The sequence below is a fragment of the Stegostoma tigrinum genome, chromosome 1 (assembly GCF_030684315.1).
Source record: "Stegostoma tigrinum isolate sSteTig4 chromosome 1, sSteTig4.hap1, whole genome shotgun sequence".
Lineage (NCBI taxonomy): Eukaryota > Metazoa > Chordata > Chondrichthyes > Orectolobiformes > Stegostomatidae > Stegostoma > Stegostoma tigrinum.
In genome coordinates this window covers 151,842,950-151,866,859 of record NC_081354.1, presented here as the reverse complement: position 1 = coordinate 151,866,859, position 23,910 = coordinate 151,842,950, and the positions used below count along the sequence as shown (strand labels likewise).

The 23,910-nt window shown below is 41.0% G+C and overlaps 1 protein-coding gene across 12 annotated transcripts in view; it reads left to right on the top strand.

Moving 5' to 3' along the window:
- nedd4l (NEDD4 like E3 ubiquitin protein ligase) overlaps positions 1-23,910 on the top strand; it is a 418,475-nt gene that overhangs the window by 369,926 nt on the left and 24,639 nt on the right. For all 12 annotated transcript variants that reach the window (XM_048520280.2, XM_059649474.1, XM_059649468.1 and 9 more), the window contains 9 exons: positions 789-854; positions 3,776-4,005; positions 5,782-5,903; positions 9,341-9,411; positions 10,412-10,507; positions 11,367-11,440; positions 12,963-13,023; positions 16,268-16,327; positions 21,147-21,254. In XM_048520280.2, the coding sequence (XP_048376237.2) occupies positions 789-854; positions 3,776-4,005; positions 5,782-5,903; positions 9,341-9,411; positions 10,412-10,507; positions 11,367-11,440; positions 12,963-13,023; positions 16,268-16,327; positions 21,147-21,254 (888 nt within the window). The remainder of the gene's footprint in view (positions 1-788; positions 855-3,775; positions 4,006-5,781; positions 5,904-9,340; positions 9,412-10,411; positions 10,508-11,366; positions 11,441-12,962; positions 13,024-16,267; positions 16,328-21,146; positions 21,255-23,910) is intronic.

Below are 23,910 nucleotides of genomic sequence, written 5' to 3'. Positions count from 1 at the left end.
CAGCCACATTAAGGACATTTAAACAGTCCCTGAATAAGCATATGGATAATGATGGGATAGTTTAGGGGGAGGAGCTTAGATTAGTTCACAGGTCGGCGCAACATCGAGGGCCGAACGGCCTGTTCTGCGCTGTATTGTTCTATGTTCTATGCTGTTACTGTGGGCTGTTTCCTCTTCTGGGGTGAGAGGAAACTGAATGGCACAGCTATTACTTTTGCGGCAGATGGTTAGGAATTCCACCCTAGCTACACTAATCTTGCTTTCCAGCAATTGGCTCATGGTCTTGAATGTTACTGCATTTCATGTGCTCATCCATTTCCTTTTTAAAGGTTGTAAGCTTTCCTGCCACGACTCCCTCCCAGGTATTCCAGATTCCCACCACCCTCTGGGTGAAAACCCTTTCCTCAAATTCCCTCTAAACCTTCTGTATGTCACGCTAAAATCATGCCCTCATTATGGACAGTTAAACTAAAGGGAACAGCAGCTTTCTATCCATCCTGTGCCTGCCCCTCATTACCTTATTGTTTGACTCCATGAATTTAGAGGAAAGTTAATTAAAATTGAAAGGAAATTAAGTATTTTTATCATCCCAAGTAATAGACAATTACATTTTGGATGATGAAGAACATTCAATGTGATGTCAGTTGCGGCAAATTTCCAGTAATTAAAATCAACCAGTGTTATTTTAGATGTTTTTTCTGAAAAAAAACCATCTGTGCTTTCTAAGAACCAAAAGAATTGTGAATACTGTAAATCTGCTTTCTTGCTGTACCTGTGCTTTCTTGCAGGCTGTGCCATACTCCAGAGAATTCAAACAGAAGTACGACTACTTCCGGAAGAAGCTGAAGAAGCCTGTAAGTATGCAATATGTTGTTTCAGAAATAGTTTTCAGAGTGGTGCATTGCAGGGTGCAAAGAATGTACCTTCTTGATCATACTATAGTGGAAATACATGACCAGAAGTAGTGAACAGCTTTGGGAAAGCTATGTTGTTAAATGGCACCAATGGAAAGGACTGTCCAGATGTTTTTCAAATAAATTTACAGTTTAGGCTATTTAACAGCTGGGATTAGCATCGTTGCCAGCCAACCTCAATATTTTCAAATTCTGTCTTCAATGTTAAAGTTTCTGTAAGGGTTTTTACCAGAGCACTTACCTATGCCCTCATACTGTTGTTTAGATTTTGCAGCAGGCATCAAAATACAAGCCCACAAAAAGAAAATGCAGAACATTCATTATTTTTTCCTGACGGGGTTTGGTTTTGCTTTATTTTAAAATTTAGCACATTGCTTGGATGTATAAACAGTATTTGTTTTTCTGGTGTGAGTTGGTTTCAGAGGTCCAAAATGACGTTTGTAAGGTGCAGATTGAAAGAAAATCTTCTAGTATATTGAGACAATAAAATGTGAGGCTGGATGAACACAGCAGGCCCAGCAGCATCTCAGGAGCACAAAAGCTGACATTTTGGGCCTAGACCCTAACCCCATTGCAGCTTTTGTGCTCCTGAGATGCTACTGGGCCTGCTGTGTTCATCCAGCCTCGCATTTTATTATCTTGGATTCTCCAGCATCTGCAGTTCCCATTATCACTTACAGTATATTGAGTGTTTTTTCACATATATAACCAATTCAGCTTTGTATATTTTAGTTTTGCATCAATGATATGTAGATTCCTTAAATTTGTAATGTTAAGTTTTCCTGAGCTACCCTGAATGAATATGCCGTTTCTGATGGCAGCGAAATATGGATTTTGGAGGCACTGAGTTGCTGTAATCATTTATAAGACCATAAGCTATTGGAGCAGAATTAGGTAATTCAACCTGTCCAGTCTGCTCTGCCATACAATCATGGCTGATATATTTCTCAATACCATTCTTGTGCTTTCTCCCTGTAACCCTTGATTCCCTTACTAATCAAGAACCCAGCTCTCTCTGTCTTAATTACACTCAATAACTTAACCTCCGCAGTCCTCTGCAGTCATGAGTTCCATAGATTCACTGTCCTCTGAAGAAATTCCTCCTCATCTCAATTCTAAAGGGTCATCCCTTCACATGGGTCCTGGTCTCTCTTATCAATAGAAACATCTTCTCCATGTCTGGTGAATTCAGGCTTCTCTCTCTTCGGTAATTTTTCAATGAAATTCATCCTCATCCTTCTAACTTCCATTGGGTATGGGCCAGAGTCCTCAACCACTCTTCATGTGATAACCCTTCATCTCTAGGAGCATAAATCAAGTTATACAACACTACAATGCAGAAACGGACCCTTTGGTCCAACTCATCTGCGCTGACCAAACCTAATCCCATTTCCCAACATTTGGCCCAGATCCTTCTAAATCCTTCCTGTTCATAAATCCATTCAGATACTTCTTAAATGTTGTAATTGTACCAGCCTCCACCACTTCTGATAACAGCTCGTTCGATATATGCACCACCCTCCTTGTGGAAAAAGTTGTCCCTTGAGTCCTTTTTAAATCTTTCCTCCCTCTCTTTATACCTATGTCCTCCAGTTTTGCACTCACCTATCCAATGACAAAGATCTTGGCTGTTCACCTGTATGTGCCCTTCGTGATTTTATAAACTTCAATAAGGTCGCCCCTTCTGCTTGTGACCCTCGGGTGAAAAATGCCCAACCTATAGCTCAAAAACCTCCAATCCCATCAACATCCTTGTAAATCTTTTCTTCACTGCTTGAAGTTTAATAACAATGGGGCAGGCAGTGACCTACTGGTATTATTGCTAGGCCATTAACCCAGAAGCCCTGTTAGTATTCTGAGAACCCTGTTTTAAATCTGGCCACAGCAGATGGTGGAATTTAAATGCAACCGAATAAAGTCTCAACTTAAGAGTCTAAGGATGAAGATCAATCCGTTGCCGCTTGTTGGAAAAATACCACCTGGCTCATGGGGAGGCATGGGCCAAGTGGTATTATCACTGGACTGTTAATCCAGAAATCCAGATGACGTTCTAGGTTCGAATCCTGCCGCGGCATATGGTGGAATTTGAATTCAACTGGAAAATATCTGGAATTAGGAATCTAGTGACAACCATGAATCTGTTGCCGATTGTCGGAAAAACCCATCTGGTTCACTAATGCCCTTTAAGGAAGCAAACTGCCATCCTTACCTGGTCGGCCTCCATGTGACTCCCAACCCACAGCAATATCGTTGACTGTTAAATGTCTTCTGGGCACTTAGGGAAAGGCAATAAATACTGCTTACCAGAGTCACTCATCCTGTGAGTGGATAAAAAGGAAAAATCCTTTCTATGGTGTAAATGTCCTCTGGACCTGCACCCGTCCCCAACCACCCCATGCCAGAACATTCTTAGATACAGGGCATACAGCTGCACACAAGATTCCAAATATGGTCCGACCACAGCCTTCTACAGCCTCAGCAGTACATCTCTGCTGTTGTATTCTAGCCCTCTTGAAATGACTGCTAACAATGCATTTGCCTTTCTTACTGCCAGCTGAACCTGCATGTTAGCCTGAAGAGAATTCTGAATGAATCCCTTTGTACTTCAATTTTCTGAAGCTTTTCAATGTTTAGAGGATAATCTGTTCTTCCTACCAAAGTGCATAGCCTCTCACTTGCCCACATAGTATTCCAGTTATCACTCCATTGCCCACACTCCGAGCCTGTTAATTCCTTCTGGAGCCTCACTGCCTCCACAATATTACTTGTCTCTTCGCCTATCTTTGTGTCATCTACAAAATTGTCAACAATACTCTTAAGTTCCTTCACACAGGTGATTTATGATTATATTTTTGTTCCAGGCTGATATACCCAATAGATTTGAAATGAAGCTGCATAGAGGCAACATCCTAGAGGAGTCTTATCGACGAATTATGTCATTAAAACGACCAGATGTACTAAAGGCCAGACTTTGGATAGAATTTGAGTCGGAGAAAGGACTTGATTATGGGGGTGTCGCAAGAGAGTGGTTCTTCCTTTTGTCTAAAGAAATGTTCAATCCTTACTATGGGCTTTTTGAATATTCAGCCACGTACGTATGTAATATCTTATATCTGCACTAACTTGCCCTACTACATATAAATACTGTAACACAATTTCTGCATTTAACAAACATCTTGGAATTCATGTAGATGGGTCAAAACAGCTATTTGGTCACTTGCACCCATTCATTCAAATCAAGGATAATCTGTACCATTTTCAATGCACCCTTTTTCCAACATGTTTGCTACGCTTAGCTAACAAACATTCATCAATCTTAGTTCTGATATTTTTAGTTGTCTAGGTTCAGAAACGTTTTGGGGTCAAAATTGTAGATTTCTACTGCTTCTTGTGTGAAGAGATGCTTTCTGACCCTATTCTGAGCACCGTATCTCTAATTTTGAGGTTCTGCCTCTTTGTATTAGACTTTCACTCTAGAGGACATAGTTTCTCTAACTAGTCTGTTAACTTTTTCAACTATCTTAAAACAAAACTTAATACATCCATTCAGGACGAGTTCATGCAAGTTTGATCATTCAAGTGAATTAAACATAGAAGCTTAATCTGTTAAGTATAATGGACTAACAGATTATCTATATTGTGATAATTAAGATGAAATTCTAAACAGGAGTGGAGAACTGTTGACCAGTAGCAAAGAAAATGTTGTTAATGTCACAATTACAATCCTACAGAATTGGGGAGCTCCATGACCTTCTGTCAGTTTGTTTCCATATTATTTTCAGTCAGAAGGTTCAAAATTCCAGTGACTACTATTGTCTTAATCATACAATCCAGAATAATAATTCAACATGTTGTGAAGCGATAACGTTTTAAAATTAAACCGGGAATCTGACTTCTTCAATGGACATTGAAGCTCTTGTGCAAGACCTGACGTGTATTTTACGCTTATAAGTGCCATTTAAAAATATATTGTCAAGTTATTTATTCACTTATTATTTCAGAGAACTTTGTGCTGGTTGACTACCAGAAATGTACAAAGTACAAAATTGACGACAGTAAAAATGTAGCCACTGAGGCAACCTGATGGCACAAGAACATAGGGAATCAAAAAGTAATAAGCATTGCTCCCCCGTACTCTGCTTCATTGTTCAGTAAGGTGATGGCTGAAATGTTATACCAAACCAACTTTCCTACCTCAATCAATATCCTTTGATTCCCTTAGTGCCCAACAATCTATTGATCCCATCTTGAATATAGCGAACAGCCGAGTATCCTGGGTCACTGTCAGCGGAGAATTCCGAAAACTCCAACGTTCTGAGTGAATAAATTTTGCCTCCTGTCATCCCAACACATTTAATCCATCCATTATCCTGAGACTGTGAGCTCACACTTTTGGATTTTCCAGCCAGGATAACAGCCTTTCAATGCAATTTGTCTAGTTTTCCAAGAGATTTATATTACAATGATCAGGGGCTTTATAACTGTTGATTTCACTTAACAGCCATTTTTGCTAGCCGAATATTTAAAATCGTTGGCTGCCAGCAATGATACATGAATTAAGTTAAGCTAATCACTTGTGTTGATTTTGTTTGAGTTTCTTTTGATTTAGAAATAGACACTTTGGTTTTTACTTATTCCAATCTTTATGTGTGAATGTGTGTTGATGATATTGAAACATTAACCATCTTTGTCCGAGAGTAAAATGCTGCTTGAAATTCAAATCACCTTAAACCTGCCTGAACCTGATGCACTGAAGAACAGAATGTCCCGAGATTGATTTTATGTTTGCTGAAATAACTCTTATTGTATGACGGCTAATTAGTTTCCTCAATATTTAGAACTTCTTTTTAATATATTTCTCAAACAGGGATAACTATACACTTCAGATCAACCCAAATTCTGGCTTGTGCAATGAAGATCATCTTTCTTACTTCAAGTTTATTGGACGTGTGGCTGGAATGGCTGTGCACCATGGAAAGCTACTGGATGGTAAGCTGAATGTTTGTTTATGGAGCAGTGCTCACATGTGAGCACGTTAACCAGAATTGTTAAGTTATTACGCAGTTTGACAAACTGAGACGTTTAGGAAATGTTGGTATGTATTACACAAAGGCAGTGAATCACAAAACCAGGTGGCCGGCACTGTATGCCTCGTAGAATTTGGTCATAGAAAGAAAATTCCTTTTGTCTCCTGTTTGTGATATGAGTCATTCCTGTTCCTGTATTACTCAGTTTGTTTTCAAAGTTAAACGCCGAGCCTTTCATGCATTGGACAACCTCACTGCATTTTCTTTGTTTGCAACAAGAGGTTGTTTATGAAGCATTATTCCCATCAAAAAGGTTTTTCAAAAACATCTTGTATTGAGCCTGAAAGTCAGGGCCGTAGTGTCAGAATGAGGGATCAGCCTTTAGGTACTAAGATATGGAAAGATATTGTTCATTCATTGAGAGCTACAGATGCTCAGTCATTGATTGTACTGAAGGCATACTATTTCTTTTGGCTAATGAGATGTCCCCAGAAGGCAGGTTGTTCCATTCACTGAGCCTGTTTAAAAAGTCTTAAATAATTAATGATGCATCTTTAATTCTGAATGTTAAAATTGCAAGCAAGGAAAGAATTTAACTGTAGAACTGTACAGCTAAGTTGTTCTTCTCCTTGAATGGATTAGGTATGCTTGCACCATACTTGTCATCAAAACCAAATGTATCTTTTAAATCAAGATGAATCCGAGTGACTAAGCTAATAATGCTATCTTTAGAAAGATGAGAGGGGATCTGATTGAGACATATAATATTATTAAGGGATTGGACACTCTGGAGGCAGGAAGCATGTTTCCGCTGATGGGTGAGTCCAGAACCAGAGGACACAGTTTAAAAATAAGGAGTAGGCCATTTAGAACAGAGTTGAGGAAAAACATCTTCACCCAGAGAGTGGTGGATATATGGAATGATCTGCCCCAGAAGGCAGTGGAGGCCAACTCTCTGGATACTTTCAAGAAAGAGATAGATAGAGCTCTTAAAAATAGTGGAATCAAGGGTTATGGGGATAAGGCAGGAACAGGATACTCATTGTGGATGATCAGCCATGATCATAATGAATGGTGGTGCTGGCTCAAAGGGCCGCATGGCCGCCTCCTGCACCTATTGTCTATAGGTAATGATGCTTTGCCTGGAACAAGTGCAAACAGGTCAATGAACAAGCACCTTCCTACCCCCAATGGCAAAAATCTAGAAGAACTATCTACGGATTGGAGACTAGCTAATGTAACAGTTAAATTAAAGAAGGGAGGAAGAGAGAAAACCAGGATATATCGTCTAGTCGGCCTGATGTCGGTAGTGGAGAAAATGCTTGTGTCTATCATAATGGAATTAATAGCTGTGCATTTGGAAAACAGTGACATGATCAGACAGAGTCAACAGCAGTTTACAAAAGGGAAATCATACTTGACTAATCTACTGGAATTATGGAATTGAGGACATTTGATGAAGTTGAAGAAGTGCAGCAAGTAGATGTATTTTATTTGGACTTGCAGTAGGCTTTCAACAAAAGTTTGACATAAGAGTTACCGTCTAAAATTAACATACATGGTAATGGGAGTAATGTATTGGAATGGATACATTTTTAAAAAATACTGGTTGTCAGCCTGGAAACAAGGTAGGAATAAATAGGTCTTCTTCCAGTTGGAAGGCAGTGACCAGTGGGCTATAGCAGGGATTAGAGCAAGGCCTCCAGCTATTCACAATATATGTTGCTGACTTAGATGAGGGAACAACAATTATCTCCAGATTTGTAGGTGAGGCAGATCTGGGTGGATGGATGGTCTGGGATGGGTATAGAGGGGGTGGAGCTTTGTTAAGGATGCAGAGGTGCTTCAGTGCAATTTGGACAAGCTGAGTGGAGCAAAACAGGAAAGCAACTTATTATTTGAATAGCCATAAATTGACAGAGCGGGATGTGCAGTGAGGTCTTAGTTCCTAATTCATCACCTGCATCCTTACCTGCAGCAACTGCGGTGAAGGCAGCAAACAATATGTTTCATAGCAAGTGGGTTCAAGTGCAGGAATAAGGATGTCTTGCTCCAGGGCCTTGCTGAGTTCATTCCTGGAATATTGTCTGCAGCTTTGGCCTCCTTTTCTGAAGAAGGATGTTCTTGATCTGGAGGGAGAACAGTGAAAGTTTACCAGACTGACTCCTTGAATTCTGGATAAAATACTGAAAGAACTGCAGATGCTGTAAATCAGGAACTAAAACAGAAATTGCTGGAAAAGCTCAGCAGGTCTGGCAGCATCTGTGAAGAAAAAAAATAAGAGTTAACATTTTGGGCCCAGTGACCCTTACTCAGACATGCTGAGCTCTTCCAGCAACTTTTGTTTTTGCCCTTGAATTCTGTGACTGATGTATGAAAAAATTGTGAATTGGCTGGAATTTCCTGGAGTTGAGAAGATTGAGGAGGGACTCATAGAAAACTGTAAAATTCTGATATGATTAGATAGTATAGATGCACAAAGAATGTTGCTGATCGGGGGGAGTCAGGGGACTCCAGAGCCAAAGATGGCAGTCTAAGGATATGGTGTGACTATTTAGAACTGGGAGGTCAAGAAGCTCCTGCAGACTAGGGAGCCTCTGGAATTTGTTATCACTGTGTTGGCATCAACTGCTGTCAATGTGCAATTTTAAGGAGTTGGGTATAGTCCTTGGGGATAAAGCAGGAATCGGCTATTGAGTTGGATGATCAGCCATGATCATAATGAATGGAAAAGCAGGCTCCAACAGCCGAATAGCCTACTCCTGTTCCTATTTTCTATCTTCCTTAAAAGGTGAAGCTGATGCATGTGTACAAGTTCCCCTTGAAGTCACTCAGCGTCTTGATTTGGAAATCCATCACAATTCCTTCAATGTCACTGAGCCATAATCCTGGAACTCCCTCCCAAGTAGCATTGTGAGTGGACCTGCACCAAATAGACTGAAAGGGTTCATGAAGGTAGCTCACCAAATGCTTCTCAAGGGCAACTGAGGATGAACGTTGGTCCAATCAGTGATGTTCACATTTCCATGAATGATAATTTGCATGGTGATCGTGTGACCGAACGGATAAGGTGTCTGACTTCACTGTGTTATTAACAGGTTGCAGGTTCCGTGATTATTTTCATTACCACATGATGGCATTTTGATCTTATTTTGATAGGTTTCCATTCCAGTTCTACCAATTTTCATTGACAAATGTTATTATTGTTGCATGTCTAAGCTGATTGATGTTTTGCTTAACATAGTAGAAAGGAGGATTGGTGGCAGCATGCTACTGCAACCATTAGCTGATGGTCATTGTTCTATGGCACACAATGCGCCATGAAGTAACTCCTGATAATACTTGACTAGTATTTTAATTAGCTGAGCTTTTGAGCTGATTCATATTCCTTTATTGCAGGCTTTTTTATAAGACCATTTTACAAGATGATGTTAGGAAAGCCCATTACACTGAAAGATATGGAGTCAGTGGTGAGTACTAAAGAAATTTTTGAGCCTCTGCTCAATTACTGGGCAAGCATAATAGCATTCTCATTCGTCTGTGTGTCTCATTCACTCCTGAAATTGGTTACAAATGAAGTGTGTTGGGGCTTCGTTACCTCTGGCTTTCAATGTCTACCCTAAGGTTACACACAATTGCTGCAATGTGTTGTCCCATTGCATTACATAAGCTAGCCACATGTTCTAAAGATTGCCAATATATTTGAATTTAGATATTCAATTTGACTGGAGCAAGACAGTATTTTTTTTAGCAACTTGTAGGAATGCAACTACTTGTGTGAATTTCTGATTACCTCAAGGAATACTGCTATAAAGTATTTTCAACAAAACTGAACAGTTTTGAACTACATATAACAATGAACATTTTTTTCAGCTCCTGTATGTGCCAGACATCAAGCAGGCACTTGGTAATGACGTATGTTAAGTGCATGGTGTAAACTAAAAGGAGTTTCAATGACACTCTTTCAAATTGGCCAAGTATTATTAGTTTATATGTATCCACGTGTATATCCATATATCTTAGTTTTTTTAACTAAACAGCCTTTTTTTTCCAGTTGTGTTGTTGTAAGTCTTGTTTTCAGCTGAACTGCTAACATCATAACATGCAAATTTTGTTGGAAAGCTTAACATGGCATAACAGGAACAAAGAAGAATTTTACAAAGTGTATCTAGAGTGGGACTGGTAATGACACCTACAATGACTGGTATGCTACAGAAAATAATTGTACTGGCTTGCCTATACAAATTCAGTCATTGATTTCATATTCACCTCCCCTTGATGATAACGTAAAACCTTAAAGTAAAAGTTGGAATGGAAGGAATTGAAGTAAGAAAGAACAAGCAAATGGAGAGGTCTGCTCAGGTGGAAGGCGAAAGACAAATAAGTGCTCCTGAGTTAGATGGTCGCTGTATGAATTGTTTTTCTTCAAATGTTTCATAAGTTCTTTAAACTTGGATTGCTCTTTTTCAGGATGGTGAATATTTCAATTCTTTGAAATGGATACTTGAAAATGACCCAACTGAGTTGGACCTGCGGTTTTGTATAGATGAAGAAAATTTTGGGCAGGTATGTAGATTTCTAACCTCTGATCAGATTCTAATATTTCAAACTAATTACACTTCTAATATTTAAAAATGAAGCATGTAAATTGGGTCTTTAAAAGCCCAAATTGAATCAAGCAATCTTTTGTGGCTCAATGGACCTTAAACCCTCAATTTTGAATAAATTATCACAAATACCTTTTTTTAAAATTCCATTCATGGGATCTGAGCATCGCTGGCTGGCCAACATTTATTGCCCATTCCTAGTTGTCCTTGAGAAGGTGGTCTTAGGCTCCCTTCTTGAACTGCTGCAATCTGTGCGCTGTAGGTTAACCCATAATGCCCCTAGGGAAGGAATTCCAGGATTTTGATCCAGTGACAGTGAAGGAACAGTTCAAATGGATCAATGTCTTAAAAAGTCATTATTTCCTGTGATGTATTTGATTTTATGGATATTTGTCATAAATGTGCACCCTATCCTCTTTACCATTGATGATGCCAGCTGGATAATTACCTATGTCCAGCAGTTTTCATAAAGCTTATGACGTACCCAGGTGATAAGTTCCATCTGAGCTTTACCTTGACAAATTCGCTGATATGTTATATTTGCAGACTTGTGATTGTTTGCTCTGTTAAATGATATACTTCCATGCCACCCATGATGTCTTTCTCCACAAAACAATAATCTGCTACATCCTGATTCAAGCCGAAAGGCTCCTTTTAGTCTAATGGTTTTAAGTATTCATTTCAGTATTCATTTCTTTAGAAAGAGATACATATTAAATGTTTCACGAGGTGTGAATTTCACTCTCCACAGACTACTGTATTTTTGTTTGACATCCTCTCTGTTGTGCACCTTCAATAATTTAGCTTGTTCTTTGCAGACTTATCAAGTGGATCTAAAACCCAATGGTTCAGACATGGTGGTTACTAATGAGAACAAAAGAGAATACATAGAGTAAGTGAATATTTATTTTATTTAACTGTCTTCCCCTTTTTAATATCTTCTCTGTACTCTTCCCTCAATGATTCTCTTAAATTGTGATGGAATTTCTTCTGGGCTGTTGTGAATTACTCTCTTAAATATCATTATCACTGTTTATAAACAAATTAAAATAAAATGTCTGAATATATTTTTGATTGGAGCCAGAATTTGCAGCATATCCATGTCCGAAACAAGAAGATCTGATGAGCTTTGTGCTTCTTCATATAGCATGTAGTGGAGAAACTACCAGGAGACGCGGAGAATTCTTCAGAAAGCTAAACTTTTATTTGCAAGCAAAAGCTGTGACAATCAGAAAGTGGTTTCCTGATCGCCCCCGAATCCCGGGGTCCGTTATTCTTTATACTTTTTAGTTATCAGACTTTCTTCAAAGAATATCAGCATAACCAGTTGTTATCTCTCCAAAGCTATGCAGCAGACCAATTATGTTAGCTCGTGTTATCTCTCTAAACTATTCGTCTTCTGAATCGCTTTCTGCTACAGCAGTCCTCTACTTTCTGCCACAGTGGTTTTCTACTTTTTAGACTTAACCTATTCCATCCTGATCATCTCCTGCCACAATGGTCTTTTATTTTAAACTTAACCTATTACATTATGGTTATTTTCTGCCACAATTGTCTTCTACTTTGTACCTAATCTATAAGACAGTTACTAAGTCCAATGATATTAATTGGTAAACAACTTATGTCACCACACTTAGATCACTTTTTTATCTTATGACAGAGAGCCCCTGCACCTGCACTTGAAGGTCAGTTAGAGCAGTTAGGACTCCTCTATCTTATCAGGTCACTGCTGTATTCTGAAAGGCGCATTGTCTACTATCTTCCTTTGCAGCAATCTGAGGGTTAGTGATTTATGTAGCCCTAGCAGAATTAATAAAGTTCGCACTCTAGAAGCCATTTTGTTGCTAATTTACATTGAGAAGCCATCTTGTGCCTGTATCCAAGTTTCTTATTCATCACTACATCAGCCACAATGGTCCTTTGCCTCAGGTTGACCCCATTACGCCATGCTAGTCCTTAGTTCTATGTTACATGTTTTAATTAACCTAATTAAGCTGCCGTTAATAGCTAACCTAGATGTCCTACCTTTGTTTTACACTCCCTTGACCTATGCTCAAGCACTTCATTTTGTTAAGGTACAGCATTCTACTGATTGTTGTAACACTCCATAAATCAGTACATCACCCTGCTGATCACCGTAAGATTTAACCCTTCGTCTGCCCCTATAATTTTCATTTCCATCAAGCACAATCTCGAAAAGTTGGATTTTATGCTGCAATTAGATAATACAATTCAATTTTGCAATTGTATTTGCTAATTTTAAAATTAAGGCAGAATAGAATGCAAATTCTGTCTCCTGTTGTATACTGGGCTGTCTATTCCAATAATTAGCAAAAGCATTTACAAAGCTGAAGATAAGGGTATGATACTGAGTCTCTTGACTTGCATCTTTTACTTTGTTTCTCCACCCGTAGTTTAGTCATCCAGTGGAGATTTGTAAATCGGGTACAGAAACAGATGAATGCCTTCATGGAGGTAATGACTTGTTGTAAAGTAGAATTGAATGTTCATGTCGAATGTTTGTTTCATATACCAGCAAATGTTTGCTCATTCATGACTTGTAATGTGTCAATTGCAGAAAGAAGTATGCACACCAGGGCTCCTATTTGTATATTTTTGAATTCCGTGTTAGTTAGCTGAGTTCTGAGGAAGGGTCACCTGACTTTTTTTCTTCACAGGTGCTGCCAAACCTGCTGAGTTTATTTCATCAACTTCTGTTTTAGTTTTTGATTTACAGCATCAGCAGTTCTTTTGGTTTTTATTTAGCTTAGTTGGCTGGATAGTTAGTTTTGCAGTGCAGAGTGATGTCAATACCATGGGTTAAATTCCAGCACCAGCTAAGATAGGGACTCTCCTTCTCCACACTCCCACTTGCCTGAAGCGTGGTGACCCTCCGGTTAAACCACCAGCAGTTGCCTCTGTCTCGTGAGAGAGCAGCCCAATGGCCTGATAAGACTGTCGTGACTTTACCTTTTTATCCTGCTGCCCACAAGAGTGGATGTGGGGTGAACTATTGTGATCTCAAAATGAAACACTTCGCATTTCCTGTGAAATTTGTTTTCTGTAGCATCTTTTATCCAGATTTCTGTTTTGTTTGAGTGATTGTACTAGCAGCTCGTTTTGGAAGCAAAAAATCTGTGCAGTGCTTTATAAATACCACAAGGTGGTGCTCAGCACACCTTTTAATCTCATGTCATACAAGCAGCACAGAACTTAACATTGACATAAATTTAGGAATAGCTGACATGTATAGTAGTTTTCGTAGAATGATTTTGAGTCCTTGTGGCACTCAGTCTGTTAGTGCTTCAGTTTTTGCCACCGTGAAATAAAGTAAATAAATGTATATTTGATAACAAAGTATTGAACAGTGACTGCAGCAGAGTGTGGGCATTAGCATTTATTTGTTAAAAAAAGAATCTTTAAGCAGTGAAGTGTTGTAGCTCATTGAAATGTCAGTAAGTTTAGCTACAGAGCGATAGAGGAGGAGTTCACAGTTTCAAATCCTGTTGCTGTGCGATGCTAAGCAGAGGCCAAGTTCTTCCTCACTAGGAATCAAATTGAAATGCTACTATTTCTGTGGAGCTCTTAATTCCTAATTATATACCAGATTGGCAGCCTCCTGCAGTCACTTGGAATGTTGCTCTGCATCTAAGGATAACGAAGAGTGAGACAATTTTTTATTTCAAACATTTTCTTGGTGCTAAGATTGAAAAGTGCCAGTGAAATATACAACCATCAGGTAGTATTTGTGAGGAAAGACAGAGAGTTAACACTAATGAGTGGTGCAGCAATGTGTGCAATAGACACTGAAAGCCTGCAGAGAGATATGGATAGGTTAAGTGAGCAGGGAAGGGTCTGGCAGACGGAGTACAATATTGGTAAATGTGAGCTAATTCATTTTTGTAGGAATAACAGTGAGATGGACTAATACGTAGATGGTAAAAAATTGCAACATGCTGCTGTGCAGAGGGTCCTGATTGTCCTTGTGCATGAATCATAAAAAGTTGATTTGCAGGTGCAGCAGGTATTTGAGAAGGCAAGTGGAATATTGTCCTTCATTGCGTGAGGCCACACCTGGAGTATCGTGTACAGTTTTGGTTTCCTTACTTGAAAACAGCTGATGTGGGTGTGCCAGTGTTGGATTAGGGTAGACAAGGTCAGAAATCACATGCACCAGGGTATAGTCCGACAGATTTTTATTTTACTTCTTCAGGCAGCTCAGGAAATTTAGTATGTCTTAAGTGCCTCCCCAACTTTTACGGATGCACCATTGAAAACATACTGTCTGGCTGCATAATGGCCTGGTGTGGCAACTGCTGTGCCCAGAACTATAAGAAACTGAAGAAGGTGGTGTGCACAGCCAGACCATCACGGAGGCCAACCTTCCATCCATGGGCTCTATTTGCATAGCTTATTATTGTGGAAAGGCTGCTAACATAATCTAAGACACATCACACCCTGGTAATGACCTCCTACAACCTCTTCTGTCAGGTAGAAGAGGCAGAAGTTTGAACACACGTGTGAGCAGGTTCAGGAACAGCTTCTTCCAGGCCGTTATTATACTAATAAATGGACTCTCTGGCCTCAAATAATGCTGATCTTGCTAATGTTGATTTTGCTCAGTGCATGCCCTGTGCAACGTAATCTATGTGTCTCTAAGTTTTTTTTCAAGCTATGATTTGTACGTCTTGCAGTGATCTGCTTGTACAGCTCGTAAGCAAAAGTTAGGTAATGTGTCAACAAAGAAATGAAATGAAACCAAATCAAATCACCTGATGAAGGAATGGTGTTCTGAAGGTCCCCGATTTCAAATGAACCTGTCGGACTTTAACCAGGAGTTGTGTGACCTCTAACTTTGAGAAAGGATTTAGCGGCACTGGAGGTGGTGCAAAGGAGGTTCATTAGGTTGATTCCAGAGTTGAGAGGGTTGGCTTGTGAAAAGAGATTAAGTAGCCTGGGACTATAATCATTGGCATTTAGAAGAATGAGGTGTGATCTTGTAGAAACATATACATTTATGAAGGGAATAGATAACAAAGAAGCAGGGATGTTGTTTCCACTGGCGGTTTCCACTAGAACTCGGGGGCATAGCCTCAAAATATGGGAGCAGATTTAGGACTGTGTTAAGGAGGAACTTCTTCACCCAAAGGGTTGTGAATCTCTGGAATTCCCTACCCAGTGAAGCAGTTGAATCTGCCTCATTGAATGTTTTTAAGGCAAAGATAGATTTTTGAACAGTAAAGGAATTAAAGGTTAAGGTGAGTAGGTGGGTAAGCGGAGCTGAGTCCACGAACAGGTCGGCCATGATGTTACTGAAAGGTGGAGCAGGCTTGACCAGTCAAATGGCCTCCTCCTGTTCCTAGCTCTTAAGCTTCGAATTGAGTGACCTTTCATCAGAACTGTTAAACGAATGAAAAGAATGTTCTGATGAAAGGCCGCTTGACCTGAAATATTCAAAATTTTCTCTCCACAGATGCTTCCTGACTTGTTGAATTTATCCACATTTTCCTTGTCTTTTTATTTCAGACTTCCGGTATCTAAAGTCTTTTGAATTTAGATTATTAGAGTAGTACTTAGCTCAGTTAATTCTTATCCAAATGGAGTGTTAACATATGGATACAACTGTTAACATATGGATACAACTGTTAACATATGGATACAACTGTTAACATATGGATGCAACTGTGACAATTCTTTTCTTTCACAAATCCATTTGCAGGGCTTCACGGAACTCATCCCAATTGACTTGATTAAAATATTTGATGAAAATGAACTAGAGGTTTGTCTTTTTTTGTCTTGTCTTTTTTTTCCCCTCTTCAGTTATAATGTTTAACTTCTTCTCCAATTTTAACTTCCCAACATCCCTAATAGTTCGGAAACTTAAAAGAAAGCTGCGTTGATAAAATTGTGTTGTAACATTTTTGTAAAACATCAGATTCACCCAGTGGCTCAGTGAAAGCACAGCAACTATCTTGACATAATTTCTAGTTTGAATCAACAAGATTGTATAAATTAAGCAGATCGACTTTTAGACTAGGCTTTAGCCAAACTTAGTCCATATTTTTCTTTATATTTTGAAAAATAAATATGTTTTTGTGCTTGCATGCATTGACTTTTGCTGTTGAGCTTATAATAGTGATGTAATTCTGACTCTTCCAGTTAATTTGAAGCCACAGACTTGAGATGTTTTTTCTGTGCCTGAAAATAAAATTACATTGACTGAACAGCGCAAAACCTGACCATCAAGCTCAACTGATCCATACTTGCCTGAATACACCACAACAGCCTCTTCCCAATTCTCTCTCTCTCCCTTGATCCTGTGATCAAATCCTTCCATTTCACACTCCCTTGTGCATTTTATCTCAATTAATTCTTATGATATTAGGTTTCTCATTCATTCTATTTGTTGAAGAAATTTGTCCCTAATTCCCCCTCTTTTGTTTTCCACAAGTATAAGTATCTTCTAGATATCTATCCATGTAGCCAAAGCAGTGGGAGATCGATAAAATTGTACTATTATTTTCTTATTGATTATATCCAATTCTGGCCAAAAGTAGTTGACTGACTATGGAATTAAATAGCATGTATTCTTTACCCAAGGCTTAGATCTCCCTTGGACTGAGACAGTTGATTCCCATTGATGACAGGTATCTCTGCTTGTGCTGATTGTAACACCAGGTGGATGGAGCATTTCTGCACCCCCCCCCCCTCTCTCTCTGTGTCTGCCCATGATTCCCAAACAAACAAACACACACCTCCCTTCTCCAATTCCCATTGACATTGGCTTACCGGGTCTCTTTGATGCCACGTCTGTCCAATTTCTGCCTTAATGTCACACAGTCAATGTCACCTCATCTCTGGAATTTAGCTCTCTTGTACACATTTGAATGAAGATTGTAATGAGATCTGGAGCCAATTGGCCTCTTTAAAACCGGTGAGCTGTGGTGAGTAGGGTACTGGTGAATAAGGACCATTTGATGGCAACATTGTCAATTTCTGTCATTTTTCTGATAATTTATTACTGTTGATTGGTTAGTTACTGTCCATTTTGTTAGCTAGATACCCGAGTTGCAGCTGTACTGGAACTGCTCGGCCTGGGTCATGGCTGGTTGTAGGGGACACACGTTCAGAATGTGCAGGCACGACGTTGCCAATGTCTGTCGCCTTTGCAGTATCGATATCCTCAGAGATATCATGTGGATGAAACGTATTCCGCATGCAGATGGCCTCAAGGCCCTCCACTTCTTCCTGTTCCGCAGGCCCAACCAGTCCCCCTCCACCGACACCCTCATCCGCCTAGCCAAACTCGTCCTCACCCTCAACAACTTCTCTTTCGATTCCTTCCACTTCCTACAGACAAAGGGGGTGGCCATGGGCACCCGCATGGGCCCCAGCTATGCCTGCCTCTTTGTAGGTTACGTAGAACAGTCCCTCTTCCGCACCTACACAGGCCCCAAACCTCACCGCTTCCTCCGTTACATTGATGACTGTATCAGCTCCTCCTCTTGCTCCCCAGAGGAGCTTGAACAGTTCATCCACTTCACCAACACCTTCCACCCCAACCTCAAGTTCACCTGGGCCATCTCCAACACATCCCTCACCTTCCTGGACCTCTCCGTCTCCATCTAAGGAATCCAGCTTGTAACTGATGTCTATTTCAAGCCCACCGACTCCCACAGCTACCTAGAATACTACACCTCCCACCGACCTTCCTGCAAAAATTCCATCCCTTATTCCCAATTCATCCGCCTCCGCCGCATCTGCTCCCAGGATGAGGCATTCCACTCCCGCACATCCCAGATGCCCAAGTTCTTCAAGGACCGCAACTTCCCCCCCAAAGTGTTCGAGAACGCCCTTGACCGTGTCTCCTGCATTTCCCGCCACACATCCCTCACACCCCGCCCCCGCCACAGCCACCCAAAGAGGATCCCCCTCGATCTCACACACCACCCCACCAACCTCCGGATACAATGCATCATCCTCCGACACTTCCACCATCTACAATCCGACCCCACCACCCAAGACATTTTTCCATCCCCACCCTTTTCTGCTTTCCGGAGAGACCACTCTCTCCGTGACTCCCTTGTTCGCTCCACACTGCCCTCCAACCCCACCACACCCGGCACCTTGCCCTGCAACCGCAGGAAATGCTACACTTGCCCCTACACCACCTCCCTCACCCCTATCCCAGGCCCCAAGATGACTTTCCATATTAAGCAGAGGTTCACCTGCACATCTGCCAATGTGGTATACTGCATCCACTGTACCCGGTTTGGCTTCCTCTACATTGGGGAAACCAAGCGGAGGCTTGGGGACGGCTTTGCAGAACACCTCCGCTTGGTTCGCAATAAACAACTGCACCTCCCAGTCGCAAACCATTTCCACTCCCCCTCCCATTCTTTAGATGACATGTCCATCATGGGCCTCCTGCAGTGCCACAATGATGCCACCCGAAGGTTGCAGGAACAGCAACTCACATTCCACTTGGGAACCCTGCAGCCCAATGGTATCAATGTGGACTTCACAAGCTCCCTTTCCCCACTGCATCCTAAAACCAGCCCAGTTCGTCCCCTTCCCCCACTGCATCACACAACCAGCCCAGCTCATCCCCTTCCCCCCACTGCATCCCAAAACCAGCGCAGCCTGTCTCTGGTTCCCTAACCTGTTCTTCCTCTCACCCATCCCTTCCTCCCACCCCAAGCCACACCTCCATCTCCTACCTACTAACCTCATCCCACCTCCTTGACCTGTCCGTCTTCCCTGGACTGACCTATCCCCTCCCTACCTCCCCACCTATACTCTCCTTTCCACCTATCTTCTTTTCTCTCCATCTTCGGTCTGCCTTCCCCCTCTCTCCCTATTTATTCCAGAACCCTCACCCCATCCCCCTCTCTGATGAAGGGTCTAGGCCCGAAATGTCAGTTTTTGTGCTCCTGAGATGCTGCTTGGCCTGCTGTGTTCATCCAGCTTCACACTTTGTTATCTTGAATTAAATGAAGTTTGGTTCTATGATGTTAAGGACCCAAGGAGGAGGCCAAGATGAATGATTCATCTAGCACTTCTGGCTGAAAATATTTGCAGAAATTTCAGCCTTGACTTTTACAATCACATACACGCCTGCCCTCGTTCTCTGCCCAATTTCCCCATCATCGAGGATAGAGATTTTTATGGAGTGTGGTCTTTTAGAAAGTTGTTTAATTGCCAAATGTCATTTGTGACCATATTTTGCAAAACTACAGCCTCTGAACCTGAGGATATTGGAATGCTGAAGGCTTTATTATAACACCTGAAGTGTCTGGTAGTAGCTTTTCAGATTAACTGTGCTGAATTATACACTATGGGTGAGTACACCGCATGCATATTGCTGGTGAGCCCATTTCCCGTTTGCTGCCTGCCCTGCTTTAATTTTCAGGCCACTGTCTTTTCATTAGCCTGAGTTTTCCATCAGTTTCCAGGAGGAAATCCTACATCTCAAAAGTGCCAACTAATTGGAGGCCAGCAGGTCTGCACACCAGCAGCACCAAACAGGAATTGTGGCACTTCTGGTGCAGCAAGTAGGTTATGTTAAGCAACTGACCCTGGCATTGGGGGGCACTGGGATCAAAAGGGGTGCAGAGGTGGGCAGACGGATTGGGCAGTCCGCTGGGGAAGGATTGAGGCTGTAGGAGGATCCTCGTATTCCTAGAATTCCTACTGTATGGAAACAGGTCCTTTGGCCCAACAAACCCACATCAACCCTCACAGCATCACAACCAGACACATTCCTCATAACCCACCTAATCCACACTTCCCTGAACACTGTGGGCAATTTAGCATGGCCAATCCACCTAGCCTACACACCTTGTGGGAGGAAACTGGAGCACCCAGAGGAAACTCACATAGACACTGGGATAATGTGCAAACTCCAAGTAGACAGTGGCCCGAGGGTGGAGTTGAACCTGGGTCCCTGGCACTGTGAGTCAGCGGTGCTAACCACTGAGCCGCAGAGATTCAGCAAGGGGCACCACCTTCCCACCCTCTAACTGACAAGTTGCAGACAGACTTAAATCTGTCAGTCTGGATGTTTAACACTGACTTTCCAGGCTGCCTATCATTTTCATGTGGCAGTGGATGGAGTCCCTTAATTGGTCATTAATTTCCCATTTAAGATCATTCATTGAGCTCCTGCAGGATGGCTGGCCTAACAGCTCCTCCACTGCTCGAAGTAACGTTAGGATCAGTGATTAAGGTGGGGAGTGAAACCACTGGGTAAGCATCCTTTAGATATGGGTCCAGTCACCACCTTTCCCACCTGCGCGTGGCCTACAAAAATTCAGCTTAATATGATTAGTTAGGAAGGTATAGTTTTGTGTGTTTTAAATTTTGTTGAAATTTGAAACTGGTGCTAATAAAATTCAGAGAGTTTGGGGGGTAAAAGAAGTCTAGTAGTATTGATCCTTGTCATTTTCATTTACTCATCTGAAATGCAGATATCCACATCTGGGGTCCCAATCAGTCACTTCAAGCCAGTGGCTAATTTACAAGTAATGCTCCTGTAAGTACATTGCCTTCGTTCAGTAAAAGACCTAAATGTTTGTGTAATTTTTGTTTTCTTCCAGTTGCTGATGTGTGGTCTTGGGGATGTGGATGTTAATGACTGGCGGCAACATACCGTCTATAAGAACAACTACTGCACAAACCACCCTGTCATTCAGTGGTTCTGGAAGGTAACGTGTGATTAAACAATTAATTCTGGTACAACAGTGAGCAGTCTTTGCTGAAACTCTACTTCTGTTGTGCATAAATATTCACATCACTATAAAGTTGCTCTTAAAGCAATGATTGCACCTTAATTTCCATATTTTAATTTTGCGAGTGCTTTTTTTTAAACAAATGCTTCCATAGTAAACATATGAATTTATTGGAGTGCTGATATTGAATATTATCTTGGATGGATGGATCTGCATTCCTGAATTCTGTTGACTAAATTTAGTGGAAAAAGCTGCTCTTTACTTGGAAGCAGGAGGATAGTACTTAGCTGTTGCATTCATTCCCAATAACATCATTCCCAATGAGGAGTGACACTAACAAGAAGTGCCAGTCACAGATGTCTGCATTCTGTCCATTTATTAGCTGGTAACCCAATCTTGATGGAGATCTCGCATTGTACTAATACAACATGTGCAGCGCAACGTTTTGTTTATGCAGATGTAATAGTGAGTTGGATGATTATTGCTCCTTTTCTTCTATCTCTTTTTATCTTCGGAAAGCAGAGACTCCAATATATCGCAAATATGCGGACTAGAAAGTTTTCCAGACCCTGAATACTTTCATAGATTTTGATTCCAGAATTATAAGGCTAGTTTCAAGTTATGCAGAAAAACGTTATATCTAGTCAAATTATAGCAGCTAATAGCAAGGTTTTTGGATCATTGTTGTCCAATCAAAATTGTTGCCATGAACAAGTTGGCTCAGGCAATTCTATATCATTTTTACTAGAAAAAAGTTTAATATATTGCAGGTAAATGTATGTCATTATGTTTTTTTTAAAACAAATGTAATCTACCATTACTGAATAACCAAGGAATTAAAGCACTGTTTTCCCTTTTGTTATGCTTGCACCATATGAATATTGAAATTGTACAGCTTAGGGCATTGTTTATTTCGCTTTCTGGATTCCTTGTTAGCCACATACATCTAAAGGTTAATATTTTGGACAGTACTCTACTGGGTCGTTGTATCCAGTAAGAGTAAGGTGATTTCTGGGTCAACAAAACATCAGGTTAACATGACTTCCACTTAGTAGAACTTCCAAATGTCCCAAGTCCAATCAGTTTTACATATGTGGCAGCCAACCCACATGCCAAGAAGACATTGAAATTGAACCTTGGAAATGTGCTATGGCATTTATAAAATTATGAAGCTCAACTTGCATTTGAAATTCTAGAAATTTGGCTCCTATGGTTCTCTTTGAAAGACGATGAGAGAAAGGAGCAAAAATAGGCCATTCGGTCCATCAAGTCTGCTGTGCCATATAATCATTGCTAATATGTTTCTTGACTCCATTCTCTTGATTTCTTCCCACAAGGCTTGATCCCCGTAGTAATCAAGAACCTATCTATCTCTGGCTTAAATACAGCCAATGACTTGGCCTCCGCAGCGTTCTGCAGCAATGAGTTCCATGCACTGACCACCCTCTGGCTGAACAAATTCCTCCTCATCTCAGTTCTAAAGGGTTGTCCCTTCACTTTGGGGCTGTGCCCTTTGGCCCTAATCTCCTCTATTAGTGAAAGCATCTTATCACATCCACTCTATCCAGGCCACTCGGTATTCTGAGAGTTTCAATGAAATTGCTCCTCATCCTTCTAAACATCATTGAATACAGACCAGAGTCTTCAATCACACTTCATACCACAAGCCCTTCATCCCTGGTATCATCCTTATAAACCTTTTCTGGACCCTGTCCCACAGCAGAACATCTCTCCTTGGATCTGGGACCCAAAACTGCTCACAGTATTCAAGGTTCTGTCTGACCAGAGCCTTGTACAGCGTCAGCTTTGGTCTTGTATTCCAGCCCTCTCGAAATGACTGCTGGGACTACATTTGCCTTCTTAGGTGCCAACTGAACCTGCATGTTAACCTTAAGAGAATTCTGAACTAGGACTCCCAAGTCCCTTTGTGATTCAGATTTCGAAAGCCTTTCCCGTTTAGAAGATAGTCTGTGTGCCTATTCTTCCTATCAAAGTGCATGACCTCACTCTGTACTACATTGGATTCCATTTGCCACTTCTTTGCCTACTCTGCTAACCCGCCCAAATTCTTTTACACCCTCCCTGCTTCCTCACCACTACCTGTCCCTCCACCTATCTTTGTGTGATCTGCAAACTTAACAGCAATGCCCTCAGTTCCTTCATCCATATTGTTAATTTATAACCTGACTAGTTGTGGTCCCAATACTGACCGTGTGGACCTCCTCTAGTCATCGGCTACCATCCTGAAAAAGACCCATTCATTTGCACTCACTGCCTTCTGCCAGTCAGCCAGTCCTGTATCCAGGCCAGTACCTTGCCCCAACATCATGTTCCCTTCTCTTACATAGCAGCCTCCTGTGGGTCACCTTGTCAAAGGCCTACTGGAAATCCAAATATATCATGTTCACTGGCTGTCCTTTGTCTAAATGGCCTGTTATTTTTTTCAAAGATTTCTAACAGATTTTTCAACATGACTTCCCTTTGAAGCTGTGCTGACACCGTCCTGTTTTACCATGCACTTCCAAGGACTGCACAATCTCAACCTCAGTCTTAATGATGACCTATAAAATCTTACCATTGACTGAGATCAAGCTGACTGGTCTATATTTTCCTATCCTCTGCCTCCCACCCT